The sequence below is a fragment of the Bradysia coprophila genome, unplaced genomic scaffold (assembly GCF_014529535.1).
Source record: "Bradysia coprophila strain Holo2 unplaced genomic scaffold, BU_Bcop_v1 contig_94, whole genome shotgun sequence".
NCBI lineage: Eukaryota > Metazoa > Arthropoda > Insecta > Diptera > Sciaridae > Bradysia > Bradysia coprophila.
Window position 1 is genome coordinate 7725795 of NW_023504022.1, and position 16428 is coordinate 7742222.

The 16428-nt window shown below is 38.7% G+C and overlaps 3 protein-coding genes across 3 annotated transcripts; all 3 read left to right on the forward strand.

Annotated features, from left to right (window-relative positions):
* Window positions 1-897: 897 nt before the first annotated feature.
* Window positions 898-4339, forward strand: LOC119085228 (putative helicase mov-10-B.1). Its single transcript, XM_037195540.1, has 8 exons — window positions 898-1696; window positions 1761-1935; window positions 1999-2422; window positions 2483-2881; window positions 2944-3231; window positions 3303-3405; window positions 3467-3740; window positions 3952-4339. The coding sequence occupies exons 1-8, from the start codon at window positions 1194-1196 to the stop codon at window positions 4123-4125; spliced, it is 2340 nt and encodes a 779-aa protein (XP_037051435.1). The 5' UTR covers window positions 898-1193; the 3' UTR covers window positions 4126-4339.
* Window positions 4340-9340: 5001 nt separating this feature from the next.
* On the forward strand, window positions 9341-10235 carry LOC119085232 (sorting nexin-13-like). The gene is made up of 4 exons (XM_037195546.1): window positions 9341-9402; window positions 9470-9681; window positions 9739-9851; window positions 9912-10235. Exons 1-4 carry the CDS (start codon window positions 9358-9360, stop codon window positions 10085-10087), a joined length of 546 nt encoding a protein of 181 aa, XP_037051441.1. The 5' UTR covers window positions 9341-9357; the 3' UTR covers window positions 10088-10235.
* A 713-nt stretch (window positions 10236-10948) lies between these two features.
* On the forward strand, window positions 10949-15129 carry LOC119085517 (serine/threonine-protein phosphatase PP2A 65 kDa regulatory subunit-like). The gene is made up of 6 exons (XM_037195932.1): window positions 10949-11044; window positions 11125-11278; window positions 11339-11490; window positions 13874-14029; window positions 14097-14768; window positions 14824-15129. The coding sequence occupies exons 1-6, from the start codon at window positions 11036-11038 to the stop codon at window positions 15127-15129; spliced, it is 1449 nt and encodes a 482-aa protein (XP_037051827.1). The 5' UTR covers window positions 10949-11035.
* Window positions 15130-16428: the final 1299 nt, after the last annotated feature.

A 16428-nucleotide genomic window follows, 5' to 3' on the forward strand; every position in this document is an offset into this window, starting at 1 on the left:
CTGATATTTGACCTCTACTTTTATGAAAAATTGGATGGTGAAGATGGTGAACCAAATTACATGTAGTAATGTCATAGCAGTGAAGTTAGTTCTCAAAGAAATAGAGCTGACGTTTGTAATTATATGATAAATTGTACTAGAAATGTTATACAAAAGTCTACAGTTCAAATCTCGTTTTTATAATGAAACTTTACGTTCATTGCATTTTTACACATTTACTCGTTTCATCTCTTTCAGCTGTTTTGCTATTATTCTAACAATAGTGAAACAGCTTCAAGAGCGAAAAGAGATGAATGTATAAAATTGAGATTTGTAATACATTTGAATTTGAGCTCTACAGTTCTCAAACAGCATTACTTTCACTGAAAACCTAAATACAAGACTGTAAATTTAGAGGAGGTCACACAAATCGCATAACCTCATCGATATGAAATATGAAAACCGATCTATGGAAGAAATCGTGTTCGTTTGGCCAGTGAAAATTCGTTTTTACAGTTACTTGGTACTTTGCCTGTCCTCTACAAATGGACTGAAAGTTTGCCGGTACGGCCCAAGGCTGTATACTTTGGGGAGGTCACGCAGATCGCCATTTCATTAGATACGCGGGAACACACCTTTTCCATACAAACAAATTCACCAAAAGTGAATTGTTTGTATGAAACGTGGTGTGTAACCCGCGTATCTGCATCTGCGTGACCTGCCCAAAGTATACAGCCTTGGGTACGGCCAAAGTATATGTTTATATACTTTGGTTACGGCGTACTAGTTTACGCTGAAAACTACAGAAGCGCCATCCTTGTTGTCATAGCTAAATACGGTAGTTTAGTGAAGCTTTACACTGAAAACTACAAAAGCGTCACATTCAGCTAAAGAAAATTTGCTGACAAATAACGAAAACGTCAACAAGATCCATGCCACAACCATAACCATCGCGACAAAGAAAGGTGTCTTGTACTTTGGTTGTAGTTTAAATACAACAATGACTACACTTGAAACACCTCTTCGGCATTGACTTGCAAAAGAGACTCGCAAATTAGAAAATAGAAAGTTGACACGAAATTTGAGTTTGTCGAAGAGAAAAGTATTATTTTCATGAATGTCCGGCGTCAGTTCCGTAGAACCAGCACAATTTCACAATAATCTTGGGCTGTGATTTACGCTCTGAGTTTCGAAATTTAAACCAGATTACGAAAATGGGAAATATATTGTACAAAGCTGTCAGCGCGAGCGTAAGCTGGCTTTTTACGAAAAGTGAGATTGAATGTCGAATCGATCCAAAAACGAACGTTGTACAATCATCGATCGGTTACCCAGGTTACCCATCAACCAATTCACGATCACGAACCGGTCACTATCGATCGTCAAAAGACAAATGTGTTACTCCAGTCAAATGTGTCCGTCCTGTGGAACGTGTTGTTAAACAAACTCCCGAATCTTACACTGAATCGAAGGACAAATACACTGCATACCTTGAATCAAAGGACAAATACGCCGCATACATCGAATCGAAGGACAAATGCGCTGCATACCGCGATGTTACTCCAGTCGAATGTATCCGTACTGTGAAGCGTAGTGTTAAACAAACGCCTGAATCTTACCTTGACATGATGCCAATGATGACCCATCCAATGCCTAACCGAATTTTAGAGATCGAACGCAATGACAACATCTCATCGCAATCCATCGAATGGATAAAGTAAAATACGGTTGACGTACAACGAAGGACCGTCAAAAATAAACTTTGCGATTTTGGTTTTCAGGTCGTGGCTCTTAAAAAAGACACAATTCAGAGGTTCCGAAAGCATTTACATCGAGGCATTCAGAATGATGATATTCTTCGAAGCGGCAGTTGAAGCAATCGAAATAGAAGCGCATAATTTTCCGGCCGTCCAACTACTTACTCTCGATCACAACGAATTCTATTTCAATATTTCGGTTAGTCGTTAAATCATCTGAAACCGTCAAACGATCAACATGCCTAACAATTTCCATTTTTAGACCGATTTCGATAAACTGACCGCTGCAATCGACGAGAATCAGTTGAGCCGTTTCACATTGAAGTCAAGAAAAGCGCACGTTCCGTTGCAAGGAAGAATAACGAGACGAGCGGAGAACAAGATTTTCGTGAGAATATTCGCGCCACAGGATTGGCGCTGTGGTGTGAAATATGACATCCATTTCGAGGTCAATCAATTAAATTACCAGATCCAGCACAGTGCGTTGGATTTCATCGAAATGCACCGACTGTTTCCCATTTTGATCAACAATCCGTTGTATCATCGTCAGAGTTCGGATGCGTCAGTTAACCAGGGTACTGATCGATTCACACGAACTGACTTGAATCCTGAGCAGAGACAAGCAATCGAATTCATCATTGGCGGAAGTTACAATCCACTTCCTTATTTGCTGTACGGACCGCCCGGTAAGATTCTGCTGCATTTGTTGCTGATGGGCCAATTTGCATTTTGAATCAATTTTTTAGGGACCGGCAAAACAAAGACCATTGTGGCTGCAATCGAGACCATCGTCCGGACGACGTCAAAGAATATTTTAGTTTGTTCCCAGTCGAATGCGGCTTGCAATGAAATTACGGAACGTTTAACCGAAGTGTTGTCCGACACCGAAATGCTACGCATGTTTTCGGTGAACCATGATAAGAACGACATCAGCTCCACGATTGAGCCATTTTGCAATTTGTTCAACGGCAAGCTCAACTATCCGGAACTGAGTTACCTGTACAAATATCGCGTACTAATTTGTACCCTCTCCGTGTCGGGATGTTTGGTCAGAGCTTACAAGTCGGATCCGAAACACTTCAGCTACGTTTTCATCGATGAATGTGCAAGCGCATGCGAAACAATGACTCTGGTCCCTATTGCCGGTACGTCATCCAGTCATTTTTTCCCCTTTACTGCAACGAAAACCAATTTTTACTGTCCTTAGGCTTGTGCACAACCTTGAGTAAGGTTCATGCGAATATTGTCCTGATTGGAGACCCTAAGCAGCTGGACGCGGTTACCAGATCGGATTGGTCGACTCAGTTGGGATTTAAAACGTCTTGGTTTGAGCGATTGTTCGACATGGCTCTGTACCAGCGACATCCGGACAGTGGTCAATTTAATGCGAATTATATCACCCAACTGACGCGGAATTATCGGTCGCATGCGGCAATATTGAGAATTCCAAATGAAATATTCTACGACAATTCGTTGGAAGCTGTTACTGAGCCACGTAAGATAATCGAATGAAATTGTGATTGTCTCCTGATTCAACCAAAAGTTCTATCCATTTCTTATGTACAGGTTCCATCAATCTGGACGTGCACGGACGGTTAATTAAGAAGAATTTTCCGATAGTTTTCCAATCCGTTCACGGATACTGTAACAAGCCCGAAGACAGTACAAGGTCAGTTTGAATTGTGGATGATCGTAGATGTGAAATTTCCTTCATTTCGACGTGTTTTCAGTTCGTTTAACTCGGCTGAAGTGAACCATGTGATGGAATATGTCGATAAGCTGATGCAATCAGCAACGCACACGTTAAATGAATGCGATATCGGAATTGTGTCGCCATACCGGCTTCAGTGCAACATAATTCGTAAACGATGCCAACGGAATGGCTACCGTCACATCCTTATTGGATCGGCCGAACAGTTTCAAGGTCAAGAGCGAAAAGTGATGATCATATCAACCGTCCGGAGTGGCAGCGGAAAATTGGGAGATTTTGTGAAGAATCCGCAGGTGTGTGTCGTCATTTATATCGCGTTGAACGCAGGACAGGACTGGTATGGCTCAGGCAAAGCTGGAAAACGGATCAAAAAATTGATTTTTGAAATTGACAAATTTTTAGCGACCCAAATATCCAGCAACAACGCCAGTATCGCCAGTCCACGCCTTTAAGTTCAAAATGTTTTCATTGACCGTACTAATTTTGGTCACATTTTTCTTCCAGAGATTCAACGTGATGATTACAAGAGCGAAGAGCCTCTTGATTGTTGTCGGAAATCCGGATTTACTTTCGCAAGATGAAAATTGGTCGAAATTCATTAAGTTCTGTCTGCGGAGCGGGTGTTTCATTCAAGACAAACATAACTATTTTCAACTAAGAAACAATAACAGTCAATAGCTCGGAGAACCGTCAGAGAATCAACGATGACGTGGGCGATTTGCGCAATTTTTTCTTTGTATTTTAAACGTTCTTCAATGTTCATCGACTGAACTAGAAAAAATTAATTTGTATTTAAACGATTGTTGAACAACCTTTTCGAATAATTGACTGTTCATACCATATTGCAAATAAATGCAAGCCATGAATGCTGTACGAAGCATTTCCATTAAAATTGGTTTTTTGTTGATGAATCACGAATCTGTGAAAAGTAATCAGGCAACGGGTTTCATATGTGGGAATACAGAAGATGTTTGGTTAGATAACGCAACGAACTTTACGGTAACTTAGAATATCAAATGAGTCAAGGAACAAATTCATGCTGAAATTTCACTTCCCCTCCGAATGTCCTGATTCAAGAGTTTAGGGTTTTTCACCAAAAATTCCATCGCAAACATATCAACCTGAATCGCGACCAGCAATATACATATTTAACCTCAGGGCTCCAGTCCTGCTGTCTTCGCTCGTGCCACAACAAGCATCACTACCAAAAAAGCCGTCCAACAGCAACAAACAATATTTATTAATAAATGATTGCAGTGTAACCAGCTAATCTTTTCCTGACTTCATGACCTCATGGCCTCTAAGTCCTGATAAAAAATGGCCTGTTGTTCGGTAACCGACATTTTCACTTTACCTGCGGTTCCTTCCATGTTTTTCATTTCCATTCCCAAAATTCTATATCTTAATGAACAGTGCAGCAATAAAGACCAAATGATAACGCACTGAAAAAAAAGTATTTTCGACAATTGCTGTGTGCCGGATATTTTGACTGTATGACTTATAATATAGGTAAGAGATCCATAATATTATGGCAACTGAGCCCATATTTGCTTGATATGGTTAATGTGCCTATAATATAAGCTGTATACCCATAATATGGACTAGAAACACATATTATCGGTACATTACGCATAATATAGCTGTATGTATTATGAGGGTACAGGCCCCATATTTTAGAAGTAAAAAATATAGCTGTGTGCCCCATATTGAGCAATTGTATGGGACTCATATTCATGTGAAAGGAACAAATCTTAAATTAAGTGCGACTAAGTCTCGTACATATCTTTTCTTGACTTTTTGAAGGAAATGGAGGCTAGCTCCAGCCAACGAGGTGTTTTGGTAGTTCTTTTTGTTGATTTGATCGATATACTGGCAAATACACCACTTCCTCGTAGTGAGCTAAAAATGTGCTCCTCGGCCGTAGATTGATAGGTGGTGTATTTTGCGTATATATCTCGACCTGTGGCTTGGCTTTTTCTGTAAAGTCTCAGAGTTTTGCGAGTCGAAGTAAATGGTATTCGTTAAAAATGAAGAACAGTTAGTGAAGTAGAAGTAAAAGTGACTGACATTCGTGAAAACCGTCGGGCACTAAGAATACATAAGATGACAGTTCCTATAGTCGGTTCCTAGCTTTTTCTGAGAACGCGGCTTTTGAAAATCATAATCTTTGGCTTCGTTGGAAATTCTTTTGATATTTCTTTTCAAACTTTTTTTTTCGCGACTTGTTTACCGCTTCATTGTGATTGTGATTTTGTGATACTTGCGTATCAACATTTTGAAAAAATTTTAAAATAGAAATGTGCTAGCTTTCTTTGCAAAAAACTGAAAACACTCGGTGTTCAAGATTTCGATTTGGAAGCCCAGAAAAATGATGTCAAATTTTCGGTCGTTTTTCTTTCAATTTTTAATTTTTCGGTTTTCGGTTGTCCAAAAAAGACTTGAACAAATTTTGTTGGTTTTTCTTTCTTTCAAAACAATTAAGTTACCAACCATTTGGTTGTTTTTCACTATTTCGAAACAATTATGACAACCAAAATTGTTCCACAAAATGACTAAAAGTGCTGATTAGTAAATGCTACACAGTCCATATTGTAATAACAACGCTTCAAAATAAAAACATGTCATAGCACAAGTAAAGTTAGCACATCAGTAGCATAGGTTATTATTTTGCATGTTTTTTGCGGTCACCCACCTAAGTACTAACCGCGCCGATTGATGCTTAACCCGAGAAACTAACTGAAACCTATGCTACTGATGTGCTAACTTTACTTGTGCTATGACATGTTTTTATTTTGAAGCGTTGTTATTACAATATGGACTGTGTAGCATTTACTAATCAGCACTTTTAGTCATTTTGTGGAACAATTTTGGTTGTCATAATTGTTTCGAAATAGTGAAAAACAACCAAATGGTTGGTAACTTAATTGTTTTGAAAGAAAGAAAAACCAACAAAATTTGTTCAAGTCTTTTTTGGACAACCGAAAACCGAAAAATTAAAAATTGAAAGAAAAACGACCGAAAATTTGACATCATTTTTCTGGGCTTCCAAATCGAAATCTTGAACACCGAGTGTTTTCAGTTTTTTGCAAAGAAAATGTTGATACGCAAGTATAAAAAAATCACAATCACAATGAAGCGGTAAACAAGTCGCGAAAAAAAAAGTTTGAAAAGAAATATCAAAAGAATTTCCAACGAAGCCAAAGATTATGATTTTCAAAAGCCGCGTTCTCAGAAAAAGCTAGGATAAACATACATTCACTTGCTCACAAAACATTTGGCTATCGTCAACACAACACTACACTCAATGCGTACTTTCAATCAAGTGAACATGTGTTTTCGCGACATATGAGGACCGAAAGTAAAATGATGACAGTGACATTTACTTTCGGCCCGCAAATACGCAAGCCCACGGGGCGAAAGTAAAATCATGACAGTGACATTTACTTTCGGCCCAAGGCCTGAATTTTTTTACTTTCGGTCACCATTTGAGGACCGAAAATACAAACTTTCGCAGTATTTGGCATAAAAAAAATATTTAAACGTCATAATATGTAGTTATTACCCATATTATAAAGCACACATCTATATTATAGGTCCAAATTAGTCATTTGTGTACCTGTTTTGGTCGATTGATTTTAGGCAATTTCGCGGATTGTAGGCCGAACGAAGTGAGGTCTACAAGCGAAAGTGCCTTAAATCAACCGTCCCAAACAGGTGCACATGTGAGTTTTCATGCAGAGGGCCGGAAACCCGAGAAAATTCGAAAAATTGCCCTCATTTTCGGCCCCGAAGCATGAAAACCATATTATGAGGTGTACTTCATATGGGAAGTAATCTCATAATCTAAGTAATACACTCATTATATCCGGCACACAGCCTTATTCATTCCAGTTTTTCCAATATGGGGCAATGCCATTGGGGCATACAGCCTTATTCAAAATAAGGACCGTGCTAAGTCCACTTATGGGTACCACCACAGCCACATTATTTTTTTCCGTGTAGATGCAATAGAATGACTTCAGCACGAGTTGCCTAACTGTAGGCCTGTCTTCTCCATGCCATAGACCCATACGACGAAGGAAACCATTTGAGCGATAAATTTATGAATTCTAGCGGAATACATCCTTGAATTTATGAAAACGTCGTGTATGCAGTAGCAAACGGTTGATGGAATATTGAAAACTTTCATTCGTAATACCTCTTTGTGGAACACCAATAATTCCCTTTGCAATGGGTAAATTTTAATAAATTATAAATGAAAATCAACCGTAGCGACGGAGGACATTCACAAACCATACTCTTGAAGGGGAGGCATTCATTCTGTTTTATTGATTTAATTTCATTTGTTTGTGGACCCCAATAACGGCCTCTTTCTTCCAATAACAAGTGCAGACCACCGGCTTCACCTGACTTCCGAACCGACGCCTCAAAGTATGCAAATGAGAAAATCCAGGTGTTAATTGATATCTTGCCTAAATGTAGGCCAGACACATGAATGCAAATCCAAATTATAAAGCTTGATTGAACTTTATGTTATCAATATCGATGCGATAGAAGTCCCGATCGGTTTGGTGGAAGACTAGTACTACATAACCACTGAGCCCATACATTGCTGCGTACACAGGAAATTTTCCAATTTTCGCGTGTGCACTTTGTGAGCAACCCCATTGTGTCATCATACGTACATTGTTATGTTATGTGTTGCCAAATAATTTATTCAAAATTGTTCCTTATTAAACGTGGTTTTAATGTCCACTCGCTTTCTGTAAATGTTTTTTTGATGTATAATTGGAGAAAATTGTTAGCGGTAACTGTATGTTAGAGGCGTAAATTATGGAGAGGTTATAATTATCGCTCATTCTAATACAAATAATTCACATACCATGATTGTCGTCGGGATGATAGAATGAATTTTGTTATTATGTAAAATCATTAAAGGTCCTATACAAAAATTATATTAGGAGGATTATATTTGAATAAATGTTCAAACGCAATCTTTGATTCCAACAGATTATACAGACTGCAGTTTTTGCACTGAGTAAGTAATCCAAGAATATCCTATAGTCTGTATAAAAGTTTTCACAAGCAATTTATCTGTCCCATAAAGAAAACCTAGGAGGATGGTTAAGCAGCTTTAGCTGCTTCGGATGTATCTCCTTTTGAGTTTACCACAGTGTTTCGATCATGAGCAGCGAGTAAGATATATAAGAGACTAGTCCGGAAATGAATTCACATTAAAATTTTCAAATATCATGCTCGCACGTTAGTAAGCGGGAGTGACGCAAGTCAACTACCAAAAATGTTTTAACAAAAATTTTTTGAGGACGGCGGAGCATATTTACAGCAAATTTTTGAGTTCTCCCCCTTAACTCAACGACCCCCAAACTTAGATATTTTCTAGGCATCAATACGAGATCAACGAGCTATCACACGTTACTGCAGCTTCAAAATTTGCCGATATATTGAACTTCGAAATATTGATGTTTGTATGAAAATGAGCAAAATGATTCGGCTTTCTTCCGTGTAAATTCTTTCAGTACATTTTTTTACTATTTTTCTAACAATAGTTTCCTCAACATCTGTTACTTGTGACGCAAATTTCTTTTTGTAAAACTTTCTTTCAAAATTTTTTTGGGTCAATATTTTGTGGATAGGAATTTTACGTACGGTGCACAATGCGTCACCCTCAGCTATATCAGTTATTTTGTAAGTAAGATAGAGGACTTGCGTCACATTTACCCTTTAAGGGTTTTTTGACTGATTTACACAACAGTCAAGTCAAGGGTTCTGACCCAAAACTACCGGTGAAACCTAGTATATTTTATAGATTTCTATGTTGTAAGGTAAGTGAGGGCATAGCTGACCGTGCAGGTGTACCTGACCAGCTACATTTTTCTCGGCAAAGGTCCAATGAAGGAAGCTTCATTTTTGGACGTTGCTCCCATTCACTTAGAGGTAACATCGATAAACGTCTGGAAGGGTCTAAAATTGAAAAATGAAAAATTTTCCTCTTCATCCACAGCAATCTTCCGAATATCCAGCGTTAACATCGGCATTGAATCTGCTGGACGAGGTATTCGATTTACAAGCCCGGTCGCAATGGCTGCGACGCGGAATTATTAATCGTTTATTGGGTGCACCGTGGGTGAGTCACACAGCAAATAAGAAAATTATCCAAGCGGCCAAATCATTAATTGAAGTGGACAAAATTGAGCAACTTCTGATGGTGATACTGTAAGTGTTTTGTTGATTCAACGGCAGTCTCTGGTGACACGTTTGTTGTTGTTACAGAAATAACATTTGGCCGGAAGGGAAACGTTCCAGCGGACCGGCTGCAAGGGAAGACAACACAAAATTGCGAACACGAATGGCTTCCCGCATTGCATTGTTTGCATTGCTTTCTGGTGAGTTGATTTGCGCAGAGTCGAATCGATTTCATTTTTCATTCCCGTGTCCATTTACAGACGACTTAAAGCATGTCCTTGGATCAGAGACGACGCGTCACGGTCTGTTAAATTTATTCCAAATGCTACAAAATCGTAAGCTGCACTTACGGCTGATGTTAATTCTACTCAACGATGTGTTAACGACAGTTTATCAGACCGACAGTATGACGCAGCATGTCACAGCGAATCGATAAGATAACTAGAAATAAACGGGGGGCCAAAACGTGATAAATCTGAAGAAAAAAATTTTTTTTTTCATTTTTCTTAGTTTTAGTTATTTATGTTCGCTGGATAAATGAATTTTGTGATTTTATTCCAATAAATGAATTTTATTTTTGTTGACTGAAAAATTGTGACTGAACGGATTCCGCGGTTTCAAGATTTTATTTGAAACTGAAAGACGGTAAAAGTGCCATATATGTAACGAATGAAACAGTCGGTCGATGGGTCGAATTATGTTTTTAACAATGTAGACGCATTGGAAAAGTTTGCCCGCAAATAGCTACGAAAAACAGAGGAGGCGGTTGAAATGATTATTCGACTACAAATTACTCATTTGATAAGTAAGCTAAAAAACCAGAATTTGAAGAAGAGTTGTCGCGTTGTGAGATTCACCATTTGTTAAAGCGTTGGCTCCGAGTCGTACTTAGAATATGTTTATGAAATGCAGAAAAATTGCCCTTTTTTCTTTTACCAGAAGTAAAAACACAATTTTAACCAAGAAAAGTTCAACAAGAAAATATGTCGACAAGAATTGTACTGAAAAGATTTTGCAACGATACGATGCTGAGGAAACACCTCAGTCTCATAAAACAATAAAATCATCTGCCACTTGTGGCGCATTTTTTTGTTGTAGAAATTTTCGCTATTTCCTCCGGTTTATGCTTTCATTGGACGGTATCGAGGGTCCTGGTATTGATCGAGTGTCTACAGACACATTTCAAAAATTTCCGCTAACAATTCACATTTTAAAAATGATGTCGTTTAATGTTTTGAAATTTTCGCGCAATATTCGCAAATCAGTCGTACCAACCACTACACTAAGTAATTTGACAATTCATGTAAACAAAGTTATAAACAAACCAGGTCTCTATTCTTATCATTTCAACTAATATCTGACTACTTTCTCCGATACAAAAATAATGGCTCACGTAAGTTTAAACATCGTTGACGCTTTGTGATGAATGCCATCAAAAAGAACGACCACCAAAATTGTATTTGTACTTTGCAGTTGCGATTCGGTTCCATAAAAAATCTATCGACTATTGCATTGGAACTGGGAGAAGAAAGAGCCCGTACCGAGTTGATTCCTCGTTTAACGATAATCACCTACGATGAGGACGAAGATTTACTGTCTTTGGCTGAACAATTGGGAACATTCACAGGTGCGTAACTGGGTGTCTGTCATGTTTTCCGATATTTAATCATATCGATTGTTTGCACAGATCTTATTGGTGGACCTGATTACGCTATGTATTTGATTCCACCTTTGATGAGTTTAGCCACTGTTGCAAAATTTGTTGTACGGGACAAGGCCGTTGAATCGCTTTGCATTGTTGCCGCTCAACATAGTGCGGCCGATTTAGAGACCCATTTGTAGTATCGTAGTACGCTGTGATCGTAATGTCAATAAATGAGTTTAGTTATACTGATACAGCAGTACTGTAAACACGTGTATTATTACTTGTCCTACCCGATATTACATTGGCGACGAGGATATCGAATCGATCGTGTGCATTGTTATCGGACAAAAAAAAAGGAATGATTCGGTGATCGACAGTGTTGAATCGCGTAAGTTAAAATTCTTTTTGAGTGAAACGCGTTTTGATGAGGAATGAAATAGCGTGTGTGCCGCGGTGAGAGAAATGGCGTCTGGTGTAAAAAAAATGAGGATTTTTTTTTTGATTTTCTGAAAGGGAGTGAAAGAAAACTGTTGAATTAGTAAGATGGAAACTGTGTACGTGATAAATGGCGCGTTGGTTAATGTACAAAAAGTCAATGTGGTTGTGGTTTATTCGGATGAAGAATGGATGTTTGCGTAGAAATAAATTAGTGCAAATGTCGTGATCGGGAAAGTAATCTGTAAAAGGAATTAGTGCGCCTAGTTGTGTTGACGTGAATCTGTTGTGAATACTTTGGCTACTTGAAGTGAATCGAAACTGCGTTAGAAGTGGAGAAAGAAAAGGATTGAAACGAGAAATGGATCAGAAATGGCGTCTCTGCGCCGTGTATACGTTATTGCTTGTTGACAGTTTTGACTCGAAATTTGCTGAGAAAAAGCGATCGGGATGAATTAAATTTTTCATGGAAATTTCAACATGACGGTTGGCTGGCTTAAATCACTACGACAAGGCGAATACATTTCATGGAACGAAAGGGCAGCAATATCGAATAGATTAAGATTGGCTCGTTCGGTTGGACAATTTTGGGAAGCAGAAATTTACCTTAAAATAACAAGGCTATCGAAATTGGAAACAAAAGATAAGTAAACAGAAATATTTTGCTTTAATATGATTGATGAGTTTGAGTTTTATGATGAGAGATGAGGTGGTTGAAATTGTAGTTCAATGGATGAGTGAGTTGCATGGGCGCTAAAGAAAGAGAAATTATGAGTGTCGTTTCGAAAGGAAGTGAAGGAGAGTTGCGTAATCACTGGTTAATAGAATGATTGACAAGGATTGAATTTTGTTAGCACGGCAAGGGTTTAGCTTCGGTGCCACGAGGAGGAAAGGTTTTGAGGCTGAAAAGAAAAGGGTTTTAAGATTAGAACTGAGTGTCAGGATGCGATGTCAGGATTAAATTGTGAAGCCTAGTGTGAGCTAGTAGTTAGATTTATTACGCAGTTTAGGATTAAGTTTCTAAAAGCGAGCCTGAAGAAGCGTAGCTATTGTGTTCTAGCTAATTGCTAACTGCTGGAAAAGGAATGTGAGAGAGTTGTTGCAGACAAGGGTCTGAAATTGGATTTCGTTATTACAGACGAAAGGAATTGGAATTATTGTTGAAGTGGGAATAAATTCCGTTCGGTGAAGGATGAGTTGACAGTTGCATCAGTGTGATAGCAACTGAGCGTTAGATTGATAAGCTGGATTAAATTCCGTTGTGCGGTCAAAGGATCGCTGGATTGAATTCCGTTGAGGTCAAAGGATCGCTGGATTGAATTCCGCTGAGGTCAAAGGATCGCTGGATTGAATTCCGTGGCGCGGTCAAGGGATCGCTGGATTAAATTCCGTGGCGCGATCAAAGGACCGCTGGATTGAATTCCGTTGAGGACAAAGGTCTTGGATTAAATTCCGTTGAGGACAAAGGTCCTGGATTAAGTTGAATGTTAAGACTAATTTAGGTCAGGCTGAATGAAGCATGAGCTTGCATTAGCTTTGTTGAGGTGTCAAGTAAAAGAAGGGTCATTGACTGATAGGATTGTGCTTGAGAGCCAGGAATTGTGTCTTTAAAATTACGTCATTTGTTAGAAGCGTTGAATCAGGAGTTGAATAAAGGAGGAAATGTTATTTAAGTTAAATATTTAAAGGTAGAATGTACTTTCAAAGATTTTTTTTCTGTTCAGATTTGCACTGTACATCTGCTATGAAGACGCTTGCAAGACGCTTACAGACGCTTTTGGTCAAGACTCGAGAACTGGAGTACATGGAATTGCAAAGAAAACAATGAAACAAGAAGGAAACAATGGATTAGATAATGTCAGCAGTTGATTACTTGATAATAATATTGTCATTGATTTGTATAATTAGTAATTCGTGGCTAATCGTAAATTGTTTGTAACGTTGTCATAGTAGGTTTTACTGGTGCTCTTCTGGCAGTTCTTTCATACTGAGAAAAGATGAAAAGAAGATAAAAAGAGGAAGTGGATGTAGTATCGTAGTACGCTGTGATCGTAATGTCAATAAATGAGTTTAGTTATACTGATACAGCAGTACTGTAAACACGTGTATTATTACTTGTCCTACCCGATATTACACCATTTCATTCCAACTCTGCGGACCCTTGCCTCCGGAGACAGTTATGCTTCACGAACCTCTGCGTGTGCTCTTTTTTCGGTTTGTTATCCGCGCGTTTCGTTGGCAGTCAAAGCAGAACTACGAGAAATTTTCCGGCAACTGTGCAAGGACGATACGCTGATGGTAAATTGATTTTTTTTTTGCTCCACAAAAAACCAGAAATATTTTCATCAACTGTAATTGTTACAAGGTTCGTCATGCCGCTTCGAAGAAACTTGGAGAATTTTCTGAAGTCGTTGGGTTAGAATTCCTAAAATCGGATATCATACCGTTGTTCGTTCAGATAGCCCAAGACAATCAGGACTCTGTTCGTTTGGTAGCTGTTGAAGCTTGCGTAATCATCGCCCAACTATTGAGACAGGAAGATGTCAAATATTTAGTTATGCCCACATTACGTAATAGTCTGCATGATTCGTCGTGGCGTGTACGTTTCATGTATGCTGATAAATTGACGGATCTACAGAAGGCCGTCGGACCGGAAATAACAAACTCTGATTTGGTACCAGCTCTTCAATATCTTCTCCGAGACGAAAAGGCTGAGGTACGTGCGTCAGCTGCGACAAAAATAAAGGAGTTTTGTAAACAACTATTCGTCGCCGGAGACACAGCCAATCAGGTGTCCATCACGTCAATTTTGCCATTTGTCAAGGAATTGGTCTTTGATATCGATCCGCATGTCAAATCGGCATTGGCTTCTGTCATTATGGGTTTGAGTCCCATTCTAGGACCACATAATACGATCGTGCATTTGTTGCCGTTGTTTTTGATTCAGTTGAAAGATGAGTGTCTTGAGGTTCGACTGAACATCATTTCGAATTTGGTCTGTGTTAACGAAGTGATTTTAATCGATCAGTTGTCACAGGTAAAGATTTACGCAAGTGGAACGAAACATTGTGTTGACAAAGTTTTTCTTTCAGTCACTCCTTGATTCAATCGAGAAATTAGCCAAAGCCACCGAATGGCGAGTTCGTTTAGCAGTTATTGAATACATCCCCGCTTTAGCTGAGAAATTGGGACAAGACTTTTTCGATCAAAAGCTACGTGGGCTATGTTTTCAATGGTTAAAAGATGATCTGCGGTCGATAAGAGAGCGTGCTATTTTGACGATAACGAAATTAGTTCAAATGTTCGGCTTAGCCTGGGCCGAACAGGCGATTATTCCCCAAATACTGTTGATGTCAAGCAGCAAAAACTACATGTACAGTAAGTCTTACATCACATAGATGATCATCCTATCGTTCATTCTCTAATCGAATTTTCCTCTTTACATACGCATCAGGATGGACTTGCCTGCTAACTATCAATGCAATCGTAAATTTCTGTGATAGCGAAACAACAACAAAAATGATTTTACCAAAAGTGTTGCTACTTAGTGCTGATCCTGTAGAATTAATACGTTTTCACGTCGTGAAAACCCTACAGAAAATTAGTCATTTAATTGATCCGATGATTTTGCGGCGGGAAATCGAACCGGTAATGGACAAACTGAAAAACTTTGTCACTCAAAACGCTGAAGGTAAGTTGAAAAATTCTTTCGGTTTTTAGCAAGTAGGGGTAGGGTAGGGGCATTTTCATAGATGATCCGCAATAAAAAAAATGTCCGTCTGTCCGACCGAGATGAATTCATTCATTTTTTCCCGATTGTTGTGGACAAAAGGTCAAATTGGGAAATGGGCATGGTATGGCCGGGCCTTCCAGAGATAGGGCCCTACAGGTGTCTTTTAGTTTTTCGTATCTACAGAAATACGTACTCAATAGCTGCATATCTAATGACGAGTAGAACAAAGTTGTTGAACATTGTTTTTGTTGGGCGGGATCGGCCCTAGGTGGTTTTTGGTTCATAAATCGAGTAAATTTCATCCGATTTTGCTAGGTTTTTGTTTTATATGGAAGATAATTGTATATCGAAAAGAATGTGTGAAAAGAATGATCTCTAATCATTTTCTTCTTACATTTTTTAAGTGAAACCACCATTGCCGCCAAAGTCAATTTCCAAAATCGTGAAAGCAACAAGCATGGAATTGGAGACAGTTAATCAAAAATACACGAGAGCGACGGAGACATATGAGACCAGAATAACACGATTGGAACGACACAATCAAAGGTTGGAACAAGAAAACCGAAAATTAAAATCTCAAATTGTGGACATGAAGGCAGATTTAGAAGAAGTAAAAAAGTTGTTCGTGCAGGAACAGAAAAATGAAGTAGAAGAAGAACAAGCTAACGGTAGTACCAGAGGATATTAGCTTAAGTTAGTTAGTGTAAAAATAATTTAGTTTAAGTAAGGTGAAACATATTGTGGCTTGAAATGCCAAATCAGCGAAACATGCCGTCAGAACAGTTGGAGCGTTTGCTGCGACTGAGCCCCGTACGACCCGTAAACCTATTACGTACGTGATCCTAGCGCGTCCGTAACCCTAATTCGTCAGTGACCCCAATCCTTCCGTAGTCCTAATACGTCAGTTACCTTAATACTTCCATCATCTTATTACGTCTGTACTTAAAATTATTGTCCACCTAGC

What these genes read in the sequence shown, in the direction of transcription:
- LOC119085232 (XM_037195546.1), top strand. Translation starts at nt 9,358, where the DNA reads ATGAAGGAAGCTTCATTTTTGGACGTTGCTCCCATTCACTTAGAG. An exon ending in TTGCTCCCATTCACTTAGAG is followed by an intron (nt 9,403 to 9,469) that starts GTAACATCGATA and finishes CTTCATCCACAG; the next exon opens with CAATCTTCCGAATATCCAGC. An exon ending in ATTGTTTGCATTGCTTTCTG is followed by an intron (nt 9,852 to 9,911) that starts GTGAGTTGATTT and finishes GTCCATTTACAG; the next exon opens with ACGACTTAAAGCATGTCCTT.
- LOC119085228 (XM_037195540.1), top strand. Translation starts at nt 1,194, where the DNA reads ATGGGAAATATATTGTACAAAGCTGTCAGCGCGAGCGTAAGCTGGCTT. An exon ending in CAATCCATCGAATGGATAAA is followed by an intron (nt 1,697 to 1,760) that starts GTAAAATACGGT and finishes TTTGGTTTTCAG; the next exon opens with GTCGTGGCTCTTAAAAAAGA. An exon ending in AAGCCCGAAGACAGTACAAG is followed by an intron (nt 3,406 to 3,466) that starts GTCAGTTTGAAT and finishes ACGTGTTTTCAG; the next exon opens with TTCGTTTAACTCGGCTGAAG.
- LOC119085517 (XM_037195932.1), top strand. An exon ending in CCGATTTAGAGACCCATTTG is followed by an intron (nt 11,491 to 13,873) that starts TAGTATCGTAGT and finishes TTACACCATTTC; the next exon opens with ATTCCAACTCTGCGGACCCT. An exon ending in GCAAGGACGATACGCTGATG is followed by an intron (nt 14,030 to 14,096) that starts GTAAATTGATTT and finishes AATTGTTACAAG; the next exon opens with GTTCGTCATGCCGCTTCGAA.